This window comes from Phymastichus coffea, unplaced genomic scaffold (genome assembly GCF_024137745.1).
Source record: "Phymastichus coffea isolate CEN01 unplaced genomic scaffold, Cenicafe_Pcof_1.1 PCOF00153, whole genome shotgun sequence".
Lineage (NCBI taxonomy): Eukaryota > Metazoa > Arthropoda > Insecta > Hymenoptera > Eulophidae > Phymastichus > Phymastichus coffea.
This window is the reverse complement of record NW_026706964.1, coordinates 429,191-446,356: the sequence shown is the minus strand read 5'-3', so window position 1 is coordinate 446,356 and position 17,166 is coordinate 429,191. Positions and strand designations below refer to the sequence as shown.

General features: G+C 39.7%; 3 protein-coding genes across 6 annotated transcripts; all 3 read right to left on the bottom strand.

Moving 5' to 3' along the window:
* Nucleotides 1–3,021: 3,021 nt before the first annotated feature.
* On the bottom strand, nucleotides 3,022–8,561 carry LOC131672540 (PDZ domain-containing protein GIPC3). Of its 2 annotated transcripts, none has more exons than XM_058949832.1 (6): nucleotides 8,367–8,561; nucleotides 6,425–6,723; nucleotides 4,727–4,823; nucleotides 3,939–4,330; nucleotides 3,491–3,575; nucleotides 3,022–3,377 (listed from the first exon to the last, which is right to left on the bottom strand). In XM_058949832.1, exons 2-6 carry the CDS (start codon nucleotides 6,698–6,700, stop codon nucleotides 3,229–3,231), a joined length of 999 nt encoding a protein of 332 aa, XP_058805815.1. In that variant the 5' UTR covers nucleotides 6,701–6,723; nucleotides 8,367–8,561; the 3' UTR covers nucleotides 3,022–3,228. The 2 variants fall into 2 exon arrangements, with proteins under 2 accessions (XP_058805815.1, XP_058805816.1); XM_058949833.1 differs by having other exon boundaries at nucleotides 3,491–3,569.
* Nucleotides 8,562–8,687: 126 nt separating this feature from the next.
* LOC131672539 (glucoside xylosyltransferase 1) lies at nucleotides 8,688–10,740 on the bottom strand. 2 transcript variants are annotated; one of them, XM_058949831.1, is made up of 3 exons: nucleotides 10,571–10,740; nucleotides 9,923–10,337; nucleotides 8,688–9,841 (listed from the first exon to the last, which is right to left on the bottom strand). In XM_058949831.1, the coding sequence occupies exons 1-3, from the start codon at nucleotides 10,636–10,638 to the stop codon at nucleotides 9,152–9,154; spliced, it is 1,173 nt and encodes a 390-aa protein (XP_058805814.1). In that variant the 5' UTR covers nucleotides 10,639–10,740; the 3' UTR covers nucleotides 8,688–9,151. The 2 variants fall into 2 exon arrangements, with proteins under 2 accessions (XP_058805814.1, XP_058805813.1); XM_058949830.1 differs by having other exon boundaries at nucleotides 9,923–10,695.
* Nucleotides 10,741–11,080: 340 nt separating this feature from the next.
* LOC131672563 (protein phosphatase 1 regulatory subunit 14C) lies at nucleotides 11,081–17,035 on the bottom strand. Of its 2 annotated transcripts, none has more exons than XM_058949872.1 (5): nucleotides 16,892–17,015; nucleotides 15,601–15,839; nucleotides 15,430–15,519; nucleotides 15,297–15,338; nucleotides 11,081–15,208 (listed from the first exon to the last, which is right to left on the bottom strand). In XM_058949872.1, the coding sequence occupies exons 2-5, from the start codon at nucleotides 15,805–15,807 to the stop codon at nucleotides 15,167–15,169; spliced, it is 381 nt and encodes a 126-aa protein (XP_058805855.1). In that variant the 5' UTR covers nucleotides 15,808–15,839; nucleotides 16,892–17,015; the 3' UTR covers nucleotides 11,081–15,166. The 2 variants fall into 2 exon arrangements, with proteins under 2 accessions (XP_058805855.1, XP_058805854.1); XM_058949871.1 differs by having other exon boundaries at nucleotides 11,082–15,208; nucleotides 15,601–15,828; nucleotides 16,892–17,035.
* Between the last annotated feature and the right edge of the window lie 131 nt (nucleotides 17,036–17,166).

The window sequence follows — 17,166 nt, the reverse complement described above, 5'->3', positions numbered from 1 at the left end:
GAAATTCGTTGCACGGGCCAACGCGATTATACAAGTCGCGCGCAGCGCGCACGTGCACATTGCGACTGACGGTAGCGGGGAACGACAATTGCGTTTCGCCAGGCCAAATGAAATTTTAAAAAGCGCAATTACGGGATAATAGCTCCTGCTAGAAACCCTGCAATACCGCACTCAAACGATATTTGCGAAAAATTCGAAGAAACGCATGCAGGCGAGACTTACGCGGCGATCGATACTCGTAAAAAAACACGCACACGCATGCAAAGAAGTACGCGCGGCTCCAGCAGCCGGCTAATAAATTGTTGCTCGCTGCTTATTTTTAGAAATGTCGAACGCTGTTTTTTTAAACCCACTTTCGAAATTTTCAATGCAAATTACTCAATTATTCCCTGGGTTCGCTCGACTTTTTGGGCTTCCGATGCTTTTATCGATCACATCCAATCTCCGCAAGGAAAATCGTTTTTGGCGATGAAACTTTAGCTGCATGAAGCAGCCCACGGAGATGGAAATAATGATAAAAGCGCTTAGAGTCACTTGCTCGCTCGCTCGCTCGCAGCTTCATACACATAGCACACTTGATAGCAGATTTTTTGCTTGCCTATGTGCTCTTCTTTTGACACTAACAGGAGGAAAAAAGGTGCTGCGCTTATTATTATGCGACAGATTGGCTATTGGTGAGCAAATATTGTCGTCCAATTGTCCTGAATTACTATTTGTCTCAGACATTGACTTTTAATTGGAACAGGAAAAATTAATTGACAAAAATGCACCACGAAAGATTTTATATCAATTGTAGCGCTCGTGTAACGAGACGAACGTGTACAAATGTTTGTCCTTAGAAAAATACAATTCTGAAACTTTTCGCTGAAAGTTTTCGTTACTTTCCAAGCGACACGTGCGCAAGACGAATCTTATCTAATCTTTGAGAGCCTCGGGCTAAATACGTGCATTCCCCTCGTTTTCTCGCGGCTTTCCAGCGCAACCAATGAAAAGTTTTCCAAGCAGTATTACTGCAAACTTTAATTAATCTTCGTTGTAGTAATGTATAGAGTAACGCTATAGAGTGAACGTTTAAAAAAGAAAGCGTACACACGACTTATTTTTCACGCTTGAACAGATTCAGGTTTTTTTCTTTCGTCATCGAAACAAACGTCGAGTGTATCAACATTAATTATTAGCAAGATTTGCAGTTAGAAGAGCGACGCGGGAAACTATTTCAAGTGGAGCGCGTGTCAGCCTCGAAAAATGATCCAATTCCAACATTAGACAGAGACAGGAAGTGCTCTGCGTCATTGTCGTACAAATCACGCTTACCTACCCATTTTTTCCGTCTCTCTCGCTCCCGCGCCGCTCCGACATCGATCGCGTAGTTTCAAGTGACTTTTCCACCCAAGAAATTCACGACGACGTTACTACCAGCAGACTGCTGCTGCCTCCCGCGGAGAAAGTCGTCGACAGCGTGCGGTCTGTGGTGATTCACACAGTCGGCGGAATGCGCAAAAAAAAAAGAAAAAAAAACTTTTCTCTCTGCATCTTATAGAAAAAAATCTGTTTATTTAGGTTAGGTAATTGTAATATTGCCGGCTGTACATGTTTTTAACATCGCCAGACCTTTCATTGCGCTACTTAGTGCTTCAACTGGCTCATTCATTGACAGCAACTACTGCGACCAGCGACCACGCTCGAAACGCCCAATGAATCATCGCGACGGCCAAACGACGAAGATGATGTTTCGCTGTGTCTCCCTGTCACCGGCATCTAGGTTCTCGCGACTCTCAAGGAGCTCCATAAAAGGTGAAAATCAATGAATCGCGGCAACTCCCCACCCATACACCTCTATCTCTTTCTCACTTCCTCGTTCTTTTTCTCTCAGCCGCATACTCGTTCGCATCGAGATTCCTTGTATTCATCTCCGCGGTAAGGAAGCATCGGAAAGGCCATAGGCTTTTCTCTTCCTCTTTCTCTTTCTTTCTCTGTTTCGATCGATCGCTCGCCCGCTCGCTCTCTTTCTCTCTTTCTCTCTTTCTCTCTTTCTCTCTCTCTCTCTCTCTCTCTCTCTCTCTCTCTCTCTCTCTCTCGCACACTCGAACCGGCAACATGGCCGCCTTTTGCCGCCGCTCGCGTCGCCCCCGCGCTCGTCGCTCGCGCTCGGTGTAATAAAGCCGCCGCCCTGCCACACTGACCTTGGTTTTTTCGAAGGGTTTCCGTACTTTATTATAGAGACACTGGACACACTTCGTTTCTCGTACAAACGTCTCTTCTTCGCTTCACTTGTCTTTAAAACGCGCACACAAAAGCTGCCTCGCCGCTCTACTCTCTCTTCCTCTCCTCCTCGTCGTCGGTCGGTCGGTCGGCTCACACAGTCAGTCAGTCACTCGGACAACGTACCACACGGCCAGCACGTTCACACGCAACTGACGTGCGCGCGCCCCAGAGGAAGTCGAGCCCCCACGCCGCATCACACAACGCACCAACACACGCCGGATGCGACGCCATCGATGAGACCTCCCTAACTGTTCCTACTTTCCTTTCATTGTTTCGTGTGCCTACGTTGATAAGCCAGTCCATTAATTAAGAATCATTATCAAGAATTCTAAAATCATCGGTTCGCCGAGTAAACGGTTTGGATTTATTCAAGGATTTAACAATTACGATTTTTCAAATGTTGCCTGTAGGATGCGCGCGCAACGGCGTGAATATGTGTGCGTGAGCAAGTTTCGACTTAGGTTTTTCCGAAGATTTTCAACGTGAAGAACTAACAATCCCAACAAGCCAATTTTGAAAAACCATAAAAAATATATTGATGTATCGAAAAAATGCTAATCCTTGCGTATTCACGACGATTTTCATTGTTAAAAGCTGATTTCCAGATAAATGCGCAGCATGTGCGTGCGGCCCATATATTCGCGTGTGCTAGTGACACCTTACGGTGGCGGATCACACGCACATAGGAATTGCAGGCTACGCGGGAAATTTTAAATAATAAAGAAAAGACTATTCAAGAAATAGACTGTTCTTTTATTCGCGTATAATACGTAAAAAATTAGGTGTGATAAGGTACTAAAATAATTAACTTGATTGTCATGATGCCTATAGGCATATATATATATATATAAGAATGCTCAACGCATATAAAAAATAACAAAAAATATAGTTTAATACGATATTACATGGCCGACACTTTTGTAGGATAGTATTTACATAATTGACTTAAAAAAGCTCGACTCCTCACTTCTTCCGCGCCTCGAACGCTATTTTCCACACTTCGAATATAAAGTCCTTGGAGAAGTCGAAAGCGTCGGGCATTGAGCTGTCGATTGCTTTGGCGAGATCCATGCTGTTTATTTTGTTCTGCGCGATTTCCCATAACCGCCTCGCTGCAATACCAATGGTCATGGATTTTACATAGTTGGCACTGATAGCTTAAAATATTTTTTCAAAAAAGGTATTTAAAACTAGTGAAGATATTTGTTATCGTTTGGAATCTTACCGAGAACGGTGTCACTTATACTCATGTAAATTTCTAGAGCGTTGTTGATTTTCTCGATTTTTTCCAATGTCTTGTCATCCTCGTTCTGTAAAACAACATAAAAAAGAAAAAATTGTAATATCTTGCCATTATTAAATATCAATATTGGACATATACTTTTTGAAGTATATATACTATTATATTTATTATTTCAAAAGTATATATATTTTGTACATTAAATATATGCTTTGCTAATATAAACGTCAATCAAGTAGTATTTTTCACAAAGCCGAACAAGTAAAAAAGTCTGACAGTAGGCCATTCGTAAAAAGTTTGGTTGATAAATTGAACATTTAAAAATTGCTATTGTATATGGAAGCTCTTAAAGAAGCCAATCCACAACTGATTGAGGAAGCCTGAGCAAGATATGGAGTGGTAATGAATAAATATAGGCAAAGTTGGCGCTCACCAGCTGTTCGATTCTCGCCATGCCATCTGCTCTGAACCTAAGCGTCTCCCTACCGCTGCCGTAGCCAGCGAATTTGCTTCTGCTCCTCGGAACACCGTGCCTGGGTCCAATAAGGCCGAAGCCGCTGCGACTCAGCGGCTCGACGAGTCTGAGCACGAGCCCGGCGCCGCGTTCGATGTCTTTAAGCATACGCGCGACCTCGTAGTGCCGGTTCCCGACCAGACTCGCGCCGTTGAGCTTCTCGATATGGTCGCCCACTTGCACGATACCGAGGCGGTCCATTATCGAATGCTTCTTGATGCGCTTGATGAAGACGCGTCCAGCGCCGTTATCCGTCAACGTCAGTCCGAGTGCCTCCTCGCTTTTGATCAGCTCGACCTCTTTCGGCCGACCTGCGCTCAATGTGAAAGAGCACATCGTAGTAAGTGATCGATCGTTCGCTCGGAGCAGAGGCAAGTTTCAGGTGCAGTCGTCCTTGGCTCGCGCTCGCGCGGATGGCGATGCGACTCCGAGCGCTTCGCCTCGCCTTCTCCGAATCATGTAATTTATAGAGGATCTCGCAGGCAAACTGAAGCGCGAATGACTGAGCGCGCGCGATCGAATTGCAGATTCGTTCAATTTGTCACTTGTCCCACGCGCAATACATTCCAACTAATGGCCATTCTACCGAGGTGTTAATTGTCACTTAAAATACTCAGCCCCCAGTTCGCGCTGCCAATTGGAATCATCGACGACGATGATTCAGCGCGAAAGGGCGCTGACGCGGCGTTAATTGGCAAATCGGTTACCTTTTATGTGCGCGAATATGAAATCGTCCAGGCCGATTTGTCCGCCGACCAACTCCGACATCTCGATCGTGTGGGTGTTGAGCGTGCAGAATAAAACCTGCAAGTTGAAAGTAACCAGTCAAAATTCCATGATATTTGTGTATTCTCGGCTGTTTTCTGGGATTTCCTCCGATTTCATTTGATTGCCACGAATAATAAATCATTTCTCGCGAACAATTGGAACAATCTAATTGATCGCATAAGAAAACAGACGAAAGCATCTGAAAATAAGCCGAAATTCATTGGTACATGTGTTTGGCATATCTGCTCTAAAATACCCTAAACAATTCCAGCGAAGAGCTTTCTCGTTGTTCTGCATGATTATTCGCATCGACACTCAACTTTCTTATGATATCAGTCGCATTATTTTTTCATAAATAATTATTTATTATTCAATCAAATCATATTGGAGGAAATTTCTTCAAATGGCTAGCAATTGTTTAAAATCACAAAATTGACAATTAAAATATTGATATTTCAACGACAAGTTTGCCCGCAATTAAACAATTTTGATTATTGCAATTGTATTTGAAGGTGAAAGGGGCATGCAGATTACTCGTAGAACACAGGCGAAACAAGCGAATCCATCTAAATTGAAAGCCATGTTCTTTAATTTTGAGCATTTTCTAGGGCTGTCTAGGGATCTGAGGATGGTTGCGAGGGTGGTTTATAAACGTCGAAGCCGAGGATAACAAAGAGACGCATTCCTATTTATAAGGTTTCAAATAGTTGTCGCGCGAAGCTCCAATTCAACGAAGACCACGCTGACGATTTAGCAAATTTTCATTCTGCGACTAAGTAAACACAGCGCTTTTCGGCCGCTGGTTTGATCGAAGCGCGATGCATTAGCTATACGCCTGAATTTATATGAAAGTACTCGAGCGCAACCCAGCAGCATCCAATGAACCGCAAAACATACGCGCGCGTGCCATTCGATTAGGCCGTCGCGCAGCGTGAAAACAAGTGGCACATCGCAAGCGCAAACGCGAGACTTGGAAATGCCATCGACAAAGGCGTCAAACGGTGCGTGACCGTTGGGCTTCCGGCATCCGGCATCCGGCGTTAATTGCACGGCAAAAGCGGGGAAACAAGTGCTCCGAGTACTCCGTGACGGTGACACGAAAGCCGCGGAGAAAACTCACGCTACGAGCTACGAGATGTGCGAAAGTCAAGTTCGATTTCTAACGAATCTCCGATTGTCCACGCGGCGCGGCGACAAAACAACTCGAGCGCTTCGCGGAGAAAGCGCAAACAGTCTGCCAGATTCGCGCGTCGCTTCTCAGCGTTGGCTCGTTTCTCGTAAAACTTGCTCGAGATAATGCAAGTGTGACATTGAGCGATTCCAAATCAGTATCAGTAGCGGATGGAATTTTGTCGGCGGATTAACGATAATGGACAAACGCAATCGACAGTGCGTATGCGTCAGCTTGACTATCACTACCGGCATGGCTTTCTTTCCTCGAGCAAAGGAGCTCCGAATCGCATGGAATGTTTTCGATCGAACGAAGAGTAGAAGCAAAGTTGTTGTAGCCCACAGTAACGGCCGCCCGACGCAGAAACGATTGAGCTGCGCTCGGCCACTCTCGCGATGCGTCCCGTTGCACAATCAAACGGCGCTGCTCGGAAGGGCTTTTAGTTTTTTAAACTCATGGCACTAACGTCCTCCGGCCGAATATCGAAGCACTCGGCGATCTTGAAGTACAGCTCGTCGACGTTGCCGAAGCCAGAGATGAGTCCCGTGTGGCTGCCGTGCGCCAATTGGCAGTAAAAGGCCAACTGCGGCGACTGCTGCTGCTGCTGCTGCTGCTGCTGTTGCTGCTGCTGCTGCTGCTGCTGCTGCTGCTGTTGACAACGGTTATGATGGCTGCTCGAAATAATTTGCTTCTGCTGCTTGGCCAGCTTCTCCGACGCGCGTAGCGCCTTGAAGAACGGCATTTCCTTATTGTGCGCTCGAGAGACTGCAAAAAATAGGCACGAGGGAGTTGCTCGTTGTAGCTGCCTTGCTGTTTTTCTGGAATGCCAGCGGACGAATTCTTTGCTTCGAGAGTTGCTAAAACGCTCGCGAAGCAAAGTGGATCTTTCATTTTTTTTTTGCTCATTGTAGTCTCGAGAGAATGATATACGCTTGGTTGTGCGAAATCCCTGGCTTCTAGGCTACTTTTAATAAATATGCTTTCATGCGAATTAAGCTGATTTTTTAAACGAGCCATGCTAATGTTTTACTGGCAAAATTCTTAAGGAGAAGGTAAAAAGAAAGTTGATCGGCACATAGAAGCCGTGAATATTCGAGAGTAGTAATATGATATTAGGTGTAATGCCGCTTGTCGGACTACAATCTAGTGTGAGGCGAGCAAAAACTTTTTCACGTCCGTAATTTGGCGAATTTTACAGAAGCTTCAATCAAAGCGCGTTTTGACATTGCAGAAATTAAATTCAATTTCTAACTGAAAAATTCCTCGTGGTCTCGACTTAGAAAGTGACAGTACGCATTAAACGATTATGCCGCGACTATCAAGTCTTACAATCATGTACGTACAGTTAGTTAAAGCTCCGTCATCGCTTCTTCCGTCCGAAACCTACCACGGCAATATTTTGGTGTTCTTTCCAAGTGTCACCGAGCCTTTCCGGCGTTTCTACTAATCCGCAAAAAAACCTTGTGGAGAAAGTCTCTCAGTGTCGAAGAACAATACTTCCCTGTAAAGGCGCATCGCGAGACGATGGTCAGCGCACTTACGTAACGCAATGAGAGAGGCAGAGAGAGAGAGAAGCGTTAAATTTGTCTTCGCGGCGAACGACTGCAGAGGCATAGGTAAATGATTTTCTCAAGCATAACGTGACTCATTAAAATACCAAAGCGCGCGCGCAAAATTACATAAGCACGCACACGTCCACGCGAAAATTTCATCAATCGGTAAGAGATGCGAGAGAAGAAAAACAGGCTTCGAAATATAGACGTGTGCGTAGTCAACGGATACGATAAGACGATTAGAATGGAAAAGAAAAAAACGTGTAGGAAACGTGGCGAGCGAATCGATACTTTTGTATGATTTAGATTCGACACGACTATATATTATATTCTAATTTGTTTTAGACCAGATGGAACTTGGTATTGTTCTGTGTGCTCGTTGACGACGTTATTCGGTCGTTAAGTCTACATTAACGTTGTAAGCGCTGAAAAACCGTAAGGTATTTCTTGATTGTTTTCGAAGAGAATTTTTTCAGCTAGATTGCGACCGCGACTACGTTTCATCCTTCTTCAACGGTTACTACAATGATTTTTAGAACAAAACTGCTACCGTGCTAACGCCACACATGTGCGCGTGTGCAGTGATTTCCAAAGGAATGTTGCGCGTGCATTCTAATAACTCAATCAACTGCTTTCACGCGCCAACAGTCCGCGAAACCAACGATGATCAACTCGCAATCAACTCTCGAAATCGACTCTGTCACTCGCGGAAATACGTTCTGCGTGTGACAGACAATGCCCGGGACAAGATAGCTGGCCGGTTGAAACGCGCTGAGGTCAAAGAATAAAGCATGTATGTAGTGCGAAAGAAACAATCTCATGAAAATTGGTGCAGTCGCTCAGGCTTTTCTCTACCTTGATAATTCCCAGCTCTCCTCTTTCCTCTTAATCTTTTCACTGTGTTCACATATTTTGTCCAAGTTGCAGTCTTGAGTAACGGAAAGAATCCAAAAATGAAAACTATGAAATACACATGCGTGTAAATGCCCGTTTGTTGACGTCAAGAAGCTGCACAACACGCTCGCTCGCGCGCGTGTTTGAGCTGTTGCGCGCGCGAGACACGACTGAGGAGTATACAAAATGTGAAAGAGAGAGGCTGCCTGTATAGCCTTCAGCGATACAGGCAGTGCCGTAGAAACAGCCGCCGTCAGAATCACTCTAAGCATTTTCTTTCAGTTTTCAACATGTTCCTTTCGGCTTTATTTTTCTCTTCTTATCATATAGTACAGGATATATTTAAGAGATGTGCAAATACAATACTGCACCATACAAAACATTATTAAATGTATTATACTCATTTCAGTCGGCCGTTCTCCACGATTATCAAAAATCTCTACTATACATTATATTACACTGTCATCAACATTTCGGCTAAAATTATCTTACCAGTTCAATACAAAAGGTCTCAATAGAGAGTGTATAAAAAATGAGGTGCAATCAAGCACTAATATATAATATTCAGATCGAACGCGTTTAAGAATTTACAATTTTCTTTTTAAAATTCATTCATACACATTTTTCTCTTAAACTTTTTAAGAAAGCTAATATGTCTTAAATAATAATTATTTACCTATCTGATGGCATCAACGATTAATAAATGTTACAATTTACAATATTTTCCAGTTTTTGATTTCTGCTTCTTAATCATTATCCTCCTGGTAATAATTCATAGTGAGAGCAGACTTGTCCAAATTTAACTCTGGCCTAATAATAAACACTTTCCACACAATGGAACACTTTGATGCACTCTCCTGAGTAACAAAGTCCTTCATCTGAAAAAGCAAACGTTCATATGGATCTGTGTCAAGTTGATATTGACTCATTGCTTGATACACTGCATAGAATGGAGGCTGCTTCTTGTTGTGGAATACACCTCTGGAACCATGAAGGATGATAGCACCATCTTTCAGGGCTCGGTTGCAGACTGGCCCATACATACAATGATCAGGTCTGTAGTTGTAGCGGCAGTCAAAGATGTATAGATTTTCTGGATGGAAGTGAAAGAAGATATTGATGATGTCCTGGTCCCCCCAAGTGATCTTATTTTTAAACTCTCTAAGGATTGGTTCCAGGTATTGAGTCCATCTTGTTTCCCTCATCCTTGTAAGATTCATTAGCATGACGCCGGAATTAATTCCCACAGGGAGAACATAGGGATGTTTTGCAAACCTAGGGTACCAACAAGTATTTGAATCTTCACATTCTTTGACCAGTGCTGCAAATTGATCCCTATTCATGGACCTGAACACTTTCCAGACTTTTTCAGGCTGTGTGAGGAATAGTGTATCTGTATCGACATACAGAATAGAGTCGGTATCGTTCAAAATATCCTACAACAGAAACAAAGATTAATTCAACTTTTCTAAACAAACTTTGAATAACATTACGATAATATAATAAGTAAAATTTACAGGAAGGAAGAGTCTGAGAGAAGCACAAGGTTTGAAAAGACTCTTCCACTCATTTTCATCAATATAATTTGGATAAGTTACAGGTCTGATAACGAAATCAAAAGTCTTATTACTAGTCTCGAGAATAATCTGCTTCCATTCGTCGAGCTTTTCATGAAAAGCAGGAATAAGCTTGTATTCCGTTATAACAATGATCTTGAGTGGTTTTTTAGCATACACCAGAGCAGACTTGATCATTACTAGAGTCTCGTCGAGCTTTTCTTTGCCGCAGGCGACGACGCATATGACAGTTACCTCGGGCTTAGGTTTTATGGGCATCTTCATTGTGGTAGCCACCGCGAGATTATTGGAAATCCATTGTATGGACGTTATATCTTCAAACACATTGTAAACAGCACTGTCGTGTTTTCTTCCACTACATATGTAGATGATAAAACAGACAAATGAAAGAACTGCAACAATACAAGCCCAAGCCCTGGTCTTCATCGTTCTACGTGGCCCGTTCCAATACTCTTGGACGGTCCTCATCTTGACGCTTCAGCTGTGTCGCACATGCTGCCACGATTCTCTTCGATTGAACTTTCGCGTAAAAATTTAAAACATTACCTTTGGCTTGGGCTTTGTACCTCAACACTTTTCAGAACTTACTTTTGTTTACGTTTCACGTAGGACAACCTTGGCGCGAGAACACACGTATGTACATACGTTGCACACATACAGGTATAGCTAGGTATGGCCCTATCTGAATCTGACGAATGCGATTGCCCCGCACTCGCTCGTCAAGTCGCCACAGCTTTCCTAGACTGCGCGCGCAACACCATAGCGTTCAGATGACGTTATAAACTGCTAATTTATACGGAACCGCGGTTTCTGTAAAGATGGGTTTTGCCAAAAGTTACGCGCGTTCGTTCGCTTTTTTATTGCTACTCGACAACATGATGGGCTGAAACGAGTTTGCTGTGAGCTTTGAAAAAAAAATTTTATACTCTACTAGTTTTTTCATGTAGGCAGGAACGTATAAAATTTATAGTCACGTTGAATTGTCTTTATGAAGATTTGTGCAGAGATTTCAAGCTTAAAAGTAGATAGCAATAAAAACAAATATTTTTTTGGAAACATATATGTGCAATTACCTAGCTGAACAGGCTAGAGCAATATTTTAAAACGTAAGCTGAGACCAGAAGGGAATAAGAGATCAATAACAAATGCAAATCACCATTTTAAATCGTGTATTGTTTTCTAAATCATCACTTGTATCGCACAAGATATTCTAATTCAATCATGACATGTTAAACTGTCGCTCATTCAGCATGAAATTTGTTCGTTTTTTTAAAGTCCTATGTTCGTTTAAGACAGTATACTCATTATTCAGACGATTGACACAAACGTATAAAAATCAGAAAATACCAATAGTTTTTTTGTTTGTTTAGTTTTCACACAGTTAACTACAATCCACTATCAAAGTAAATATCATTTATATATGTATAATCGCGTTACAATTGTATTCAGCTCCATTCATCATGAATCCCATCGATATATTACTAAAAACAATTTTTTTTCTTGGAAGAAAAGAAACTTTCGCTCTTCGACATAACTGGATCTTTTCCCAAGATATTGAAAGTAAGTACAGTGTGAAAATATTCTCTGACAGTTTTGCTTATTTATAGAAAATTTCACGGTGAGATTTTTTCTTCAAAAAAATTGATAAATCCTCGTCGAAGAGCAAAAAGCTTTTCATTTTCGGCTATTCATACACTTACTTTAGCGCAGCGCGAAAGGGAAAAATAAGAATTTTTATGAGTGTGATAAATTCATTCGGAAAACGCCGCTTAATTATTGTTCATCCTATGTCTGATCGGTCAATCTTTGGTTGCAATACTTCAGCTTCTTCGTCACTCTTTCTTTTTCTTACACTGCGAGCGTACTAACAAAAAAGAATAGAGAAAGTGAAGGAGGCAAGAATTATTTTTTTTTTCTCGATTAAATTATCACAGCTCAATCGATCGCAACAATACAACTCGGCGTGTTGAAGTACATTTCAACGTTGTTTCTATTTTGTGCGCTAATTTACTTGTTATCTTATTTTTTTTTTCGTTGAACAATTATTGAAATTTTAGAACCAACCACGACAAAAGATACATACAACTCAATTTTCCTACAACAATGGAGTTTTTCCGATGCAGAACATTGTATGCCTATCAATGAAAATTATTTAGTACGTATTTTTTGCTTGAGTTATCAATTAAGCTTGAATATTATATAATTAAATCGATTCCTACACTCAAATATTACCGTCGCATAAAAAGGTTTACTCCACGAAAATGCGAAAATGTTGTAGTCGGTCGATCATCGTGATATAAAGGGCGCTCACTCTTCTTCTCGTAACGACATATACTCCACAGAACGAAATTGCCTTCTCTTTCTTTTTTTTCACTCGGCGCAAATGATACACGTGTAGGCATGTACTTATATTAACGTTCGTTTCTTCTTTCTGTTCGCTTTTTGATTTGCCAGTGCACCTGTCCGTTATACATTATATACGTGTGCACGTGAACAAAGAGATCAAGCATTAGTTTTTGCAAAAGATGAACACAAAGCCTGTGTATGTATCATATACGCAGATATGTGATGCTAGTCTAATCGAATGTCAAAATAAAAATAAATAAATATCATAAATCTGTTTTGCCCGATTACGGTCTACGGAAAATCTTTAATGCCCGCCTAAAAAGTAAATTTCCTTATTGCGATTGCATACGGTGATGGTTTTGATTTGACTATAAAATAATTATTGCGCAAGAGCTGTAAAAGCTATAATCTTGTACAAAAAACGAAAAGCATGCGGGAGGCTTACATCTTTTTGCATACATACAGACACATGGAACATTGAAAAATTTGTCGTGTATATATCGTGATGCAGTCGACATGATTATACAGAATATAAATACGTGTGCGGCTTACAGATCAATTCAAACGTAGCTATCTTTGTGTATTATACATGTATGTATACGCAAAGTCTGATTATTATGGTTCGTCGGTTTATACTTATTAATCGAACTTACAAATGAATAATATTAGTGTGTCGTGTGAGTTACGCGCTAATAATTTTCAATGATAAGCATCGATAGAATAGGTTTTGGTTATATTTACGCGACAATTCTATTGTGCTTTACAATAATACAACAAAAGATACGTTGCAAAATCAGTCGATGCTTATGAATGCTTCATAAATTACCTATTTACCAAATAAAAAAAGTGACGATATAAAGAAAGAGATCTTTCACTTCATATACTTGCTTGCTACGATATACTTTCAGTTTCGCTCTCTATCTACTTCTTCTTCTTTCTTGCTTATTGAACATGTAAACAAGTACCAACAATCGAGATAAAGTACAATCAAACACAGAATTACGTGCGCCTCTTGTGAGTTTAATCCCTCATCAATGTTCAAGTATAAAATGTTAGCTCTTTAAAATACGTACTTTCGTAAATAAACATTTATTAGAAATTCTATATGAGAAATAAGCCTCGTATGCTTAAGGTATAAGCTCTTATAAGGTACAATATTTTTTAAGACAAAACGACGAACATTTTTCAATAATTGTAAAAAAGCAGTCGAATTTTCCAGAAATGCTAAGCGAACGATAAACTATACTTTATTTCATTTATTTTGATAATAATAATATTTTCCCGGTCCGGCACTTATTCCACAGAGATAAGCGGCTTGGAAAATTGAGATATGTTAATCATGAAGGCTGTTCCGACAGCTTCTGCGTTAAAATTGATCCACAAAAACGAGAAATATGTTTTTTTGTTCGTTTATTTTCTTTTATTTTGGTGATTGTCTAAAATTTGCGAAAAATTGCATGACACGATGGTTTAATTAAACTATCATTTTTGTTAAAAGCTAAAAATTGCACGGCTTCGTTACATGTTTTCCTATATAAAAATGATCGTTCAATTGTATTGGACGACGTACAAGTCACCCTTGCAAAAATATACCTATCCAAATCTTAATTCATTGGACGGATGCAGGGTGATCATTACGAAATTGCATAATGTCGGTCGGTTTTTTTTATCTGCTTTACTTTTAATTACGATATTTAAGTTAAGGAGCATTTTTTGTTATGTTTTGCGATGAGATATGAAGCTTCGACTAAGAACTTTTGAGATCATGCGGCGGAAGCTGTCGTCCAAGTCCCAGTGCTTCGAGACGAAAAATTACACATACTAAGTTTCTAAAAGTCAATTAAACGCGCGACTATGAGCGGATAAATGCGATTTCATACATGATTTGGCGTGATTATTTTTTGTCTGTAGTTTATATACCCTATTTGGCACTTAACGATGCAGGCATGATACAACAGAAGTGCCATCATAGTTTCATCAAATATTTTAGTGCAGGTATGTGAAAGAATAAATTCAGCTCTCGCGATAATACAAAAAATTCCGTGAAAATTGCATGGTAGTTTATACATAGTTTGTACCATAGCCATTGCTATTTTCATACTAATCATTCTAAAAACAAAAGAAAAACAAAAAATATTCTGAGAATCAAAAACTCATTTGTCGACATATTACGCATGAATAGAGCACCACAACAAAAATATTAAAATAATTCACATGGAAGATAAAATAAATTATATCAATGACATGAACATCAAATTAATTACATGCAAATAAATAGAACTCGTAATAAAATCGTTACATGAAACAAACAACCATATCGCACAATGACTACCGCGATTTTTATTTTCTTTACGTATGTATGTATACGTACGCAACTTATTTTCTGAGGAATGTTGCTTTAGACAAAAAGATTTTAATCTATTCAAGATCAAAAATTAGGCAGTTTTTTTTAAGCTAGCAATTTGGTCGCTCGAAAACAATTTCTACATTTAGTGCTTAATTGCTCTTAATAATAATACGGGTATTTTGTATTTTTCTCGTTTTGTAGCTAGACGTTTATCGCTCTTAAAAAATGTTCATTTTAAAAAACAGAAAATCCTACATTGTACCTTGCATTATATAATGTATAGAATCAAATATTTTAATACTTGTTGAGTGAGACTCCTTGATAAGACTATCATGTTAATCCAAATCCTCGCCTAATAACGTAAGTAAATCAGTTCTTGTAATGTGCAACTCACTGAAAAATGCATATTTATTACACATCTTCCAGGGCCAAGTTGATTGCAACTCTTTGTGTGTTGCAATGCAGGTGTCACTAAAGTTGAATCTTGCAGTTCAGAGTGTTTTGGCTTTCTCTAATAAATCATTTATAAATTTCTGAAAATTTTTACAACAGTTAATGATGAAGCATTCATATATGCAGATACCAAAATAATCTATTAAGTAATGGTTTTGTAAATTTTACCTTGACATCATGAGGTGGTTTCTTGGCATCAACAAGCAATGCCTGGAATGTAAATAGTAAAGAAAATTCCATGAAAACTTAAAATACATTGCATATAAATACTTTGATTAATCAAGATAATCTATCAACTCACTTGTAAATAACTCTTTCTGTGCTCATCACTATCCATGTCAAGGAGCTCATCAATATCTACTTCAACTTCTCTACTGTTTCCATTCTCATTCTATAATCCAAAGAATTATCTTTTAAATTTGTCAACATTCTAAATATAACATTGGCTACTTCCTTCAACTTTTAAACATACCACAGTCTCATACAGTTTTTGAAGTTCTTCAAAAAGCCACATTTCTACGGCAAGCCTTTTGCGAATCAGAGACATTTGATGTGATCCATACTTAGCAGTCAAAAACTTCTCTCTCTTCTCCTTTACCTCACCTTTCTCCGTAAATGCCACATGTAAGTTTGCACGAGCTGGACTACGCTCTGCTGTCAATACCCCTCCAGCTTCCATTTTTATGTATCTATCAAATATCTAGAAGAATACTTTTAAATGAATTTTTATTTCTAGACAGTTATTTGAAGTTTAAATTCAGAATGTTATAAATAACTTGAATGTATCAAATTTCAAAACGAGAAACATGCTGCAACTTGATTAATATTATTAAAATTGGACTTGTATATAGTAGGAAAATAATTGCATTTGATAATTTATTTTGTATACTGTACCTTTGTATGAAAAAGACAACATATATATATTTAAAAACTTTTACAGTATAGTGAGAACAAAGAAAATAAGAGCTTGTTGACATATTTGTCTCGATTCAATACTCCCCTAAGTGAACCACAGGGTCTTATAAAAAGAAAGCTTTCCAAGCTCAAGAGCTTACAGGCAGTAACAATAAATCAAAATTGCTCTTACATGGTCTTACAACTTCTTTTTCTCATAGCTTTTCAAGACCTTTTGTCACAACTCTGTACAGTAGACTAGTTAAGTATACAAAGTCTAATAAATAATTTATAAAAAAAAGCGGATATAAAAATTACTGCACAGTGATTCACTTGTTTGTGGTAGTCACGTCACGATAAAAAACAAAACACAATAGAAAGCTACGTGTGTAGAAAATTGAAGTCTAGTTATAAAATGAATGAATGCTAAACGTAGAAACGCATAAAATCGTGTAATCACAAGCTTTGCCACTAAAATTACGAAAGCGTATTTCCGATAACTGTCAGTGCTGGCAAGTCATCATTAAATGCCAAAAATAAAAAGTTGCTCTCTTGCGCTCGCGATAACGTACAAGCAGAATAAACGTCAAAAAAATAGCGTAATTATTTTCTTGTCCCGAATATTTATAGAAGACGAAAAAAAAGCTAGAGAACGTGAAACAACCGTTAACAAGTTTATCTCCTGCGTGAGATTAATGTTAAAGGTAAGCTGGCGGCGGTGGAACAAAGGGCATCCGACAGTGAGAGAGGAGAGAGAAATGCACGGGCGTCGTGTGTGGCAGCAGCACGAAAATGTTAATGATACCCCCCCCCCGCCCTATTCGCATATTTAATGTTTTTTTATAGCACTCGTCTGCGTGTGTACTCACTCGGTCAACGCACTTTCACAACGGCGACAATGATGCTGCGCTGTTTTGTTCCGAAATAAAAAAAAAGAGAGAGAAGAGAGGATTGCCACAGAAGAGCCTGACTCTACGGTGCGAAAGCGGTCAATGCGCGACACAACTGAGCACTGAACAGTGAGCTCTTCCTCAACGCAAAGTAGCTAGCTTTTCCTTCTTTCTTTTTTTTGTTCTGCTCTGTGCTCGTATGTTATGCAGACGCCCTAGAGGGCGCTTACATAACATGCAGGTTTTTTTTGTTT

Coding starts and splice junctions, on each gene's coding strand:
- LOC131672540 (XM_058949832.1), bottom strand. CDS start 6,700: ATGCCGTTCTTCAAGGCGCTACGCGCGTCGGAGAAGCTGGCCAAGCAG. Junction 4,824..6,424: donor TCGATATTCGGCCGGAGGAC/GTTAGTGCCATG, acceptor TTCAACTTGCAG/GTTTTATTCTGCACGCTCAA. Junction 3,378..3,490: donor TATAAGTGACACCGTTCTCG/GTAAGATTCCAA, acceptor TTGGTATTGCAG/CGAGGCGGTTATGGGAAATC.
- LOC131672539 (XM_058949830.1), bottom strand. CDS start 10,450: ATGAGGACCGTCCAAGAGTATTGGAACGGGCCACGTAGAACGATGAAG. Junction 9,842..9,922: donor CTCTCAGACTCTTCCTTCCT/GTAAATTTTACT, acceptor TTTCTGTTGTAG/GATATTTTGAACGATACCGA.
- LOC131672563 (XM_058949871.1), bottom strand. CDS start 15,807: ATGGAAGCTGGAGGGGTATTGACAGCAGAGCGTAGTCCAGCTCGTGCA. Junction 15,520..15,600: donor AAAAACTGTATGAGACTGTG/GTATGTTTAAAA, acceptor TTTGGATTATAG/AATGAGAATGGAAACAGTAG. Junction 15,209..15,296: donor AACCACCTCATGATGTCAAG/GTAAAATTTACA, acceptor AAAAATTTTCAG/AAATTTATAAATGATTTATT.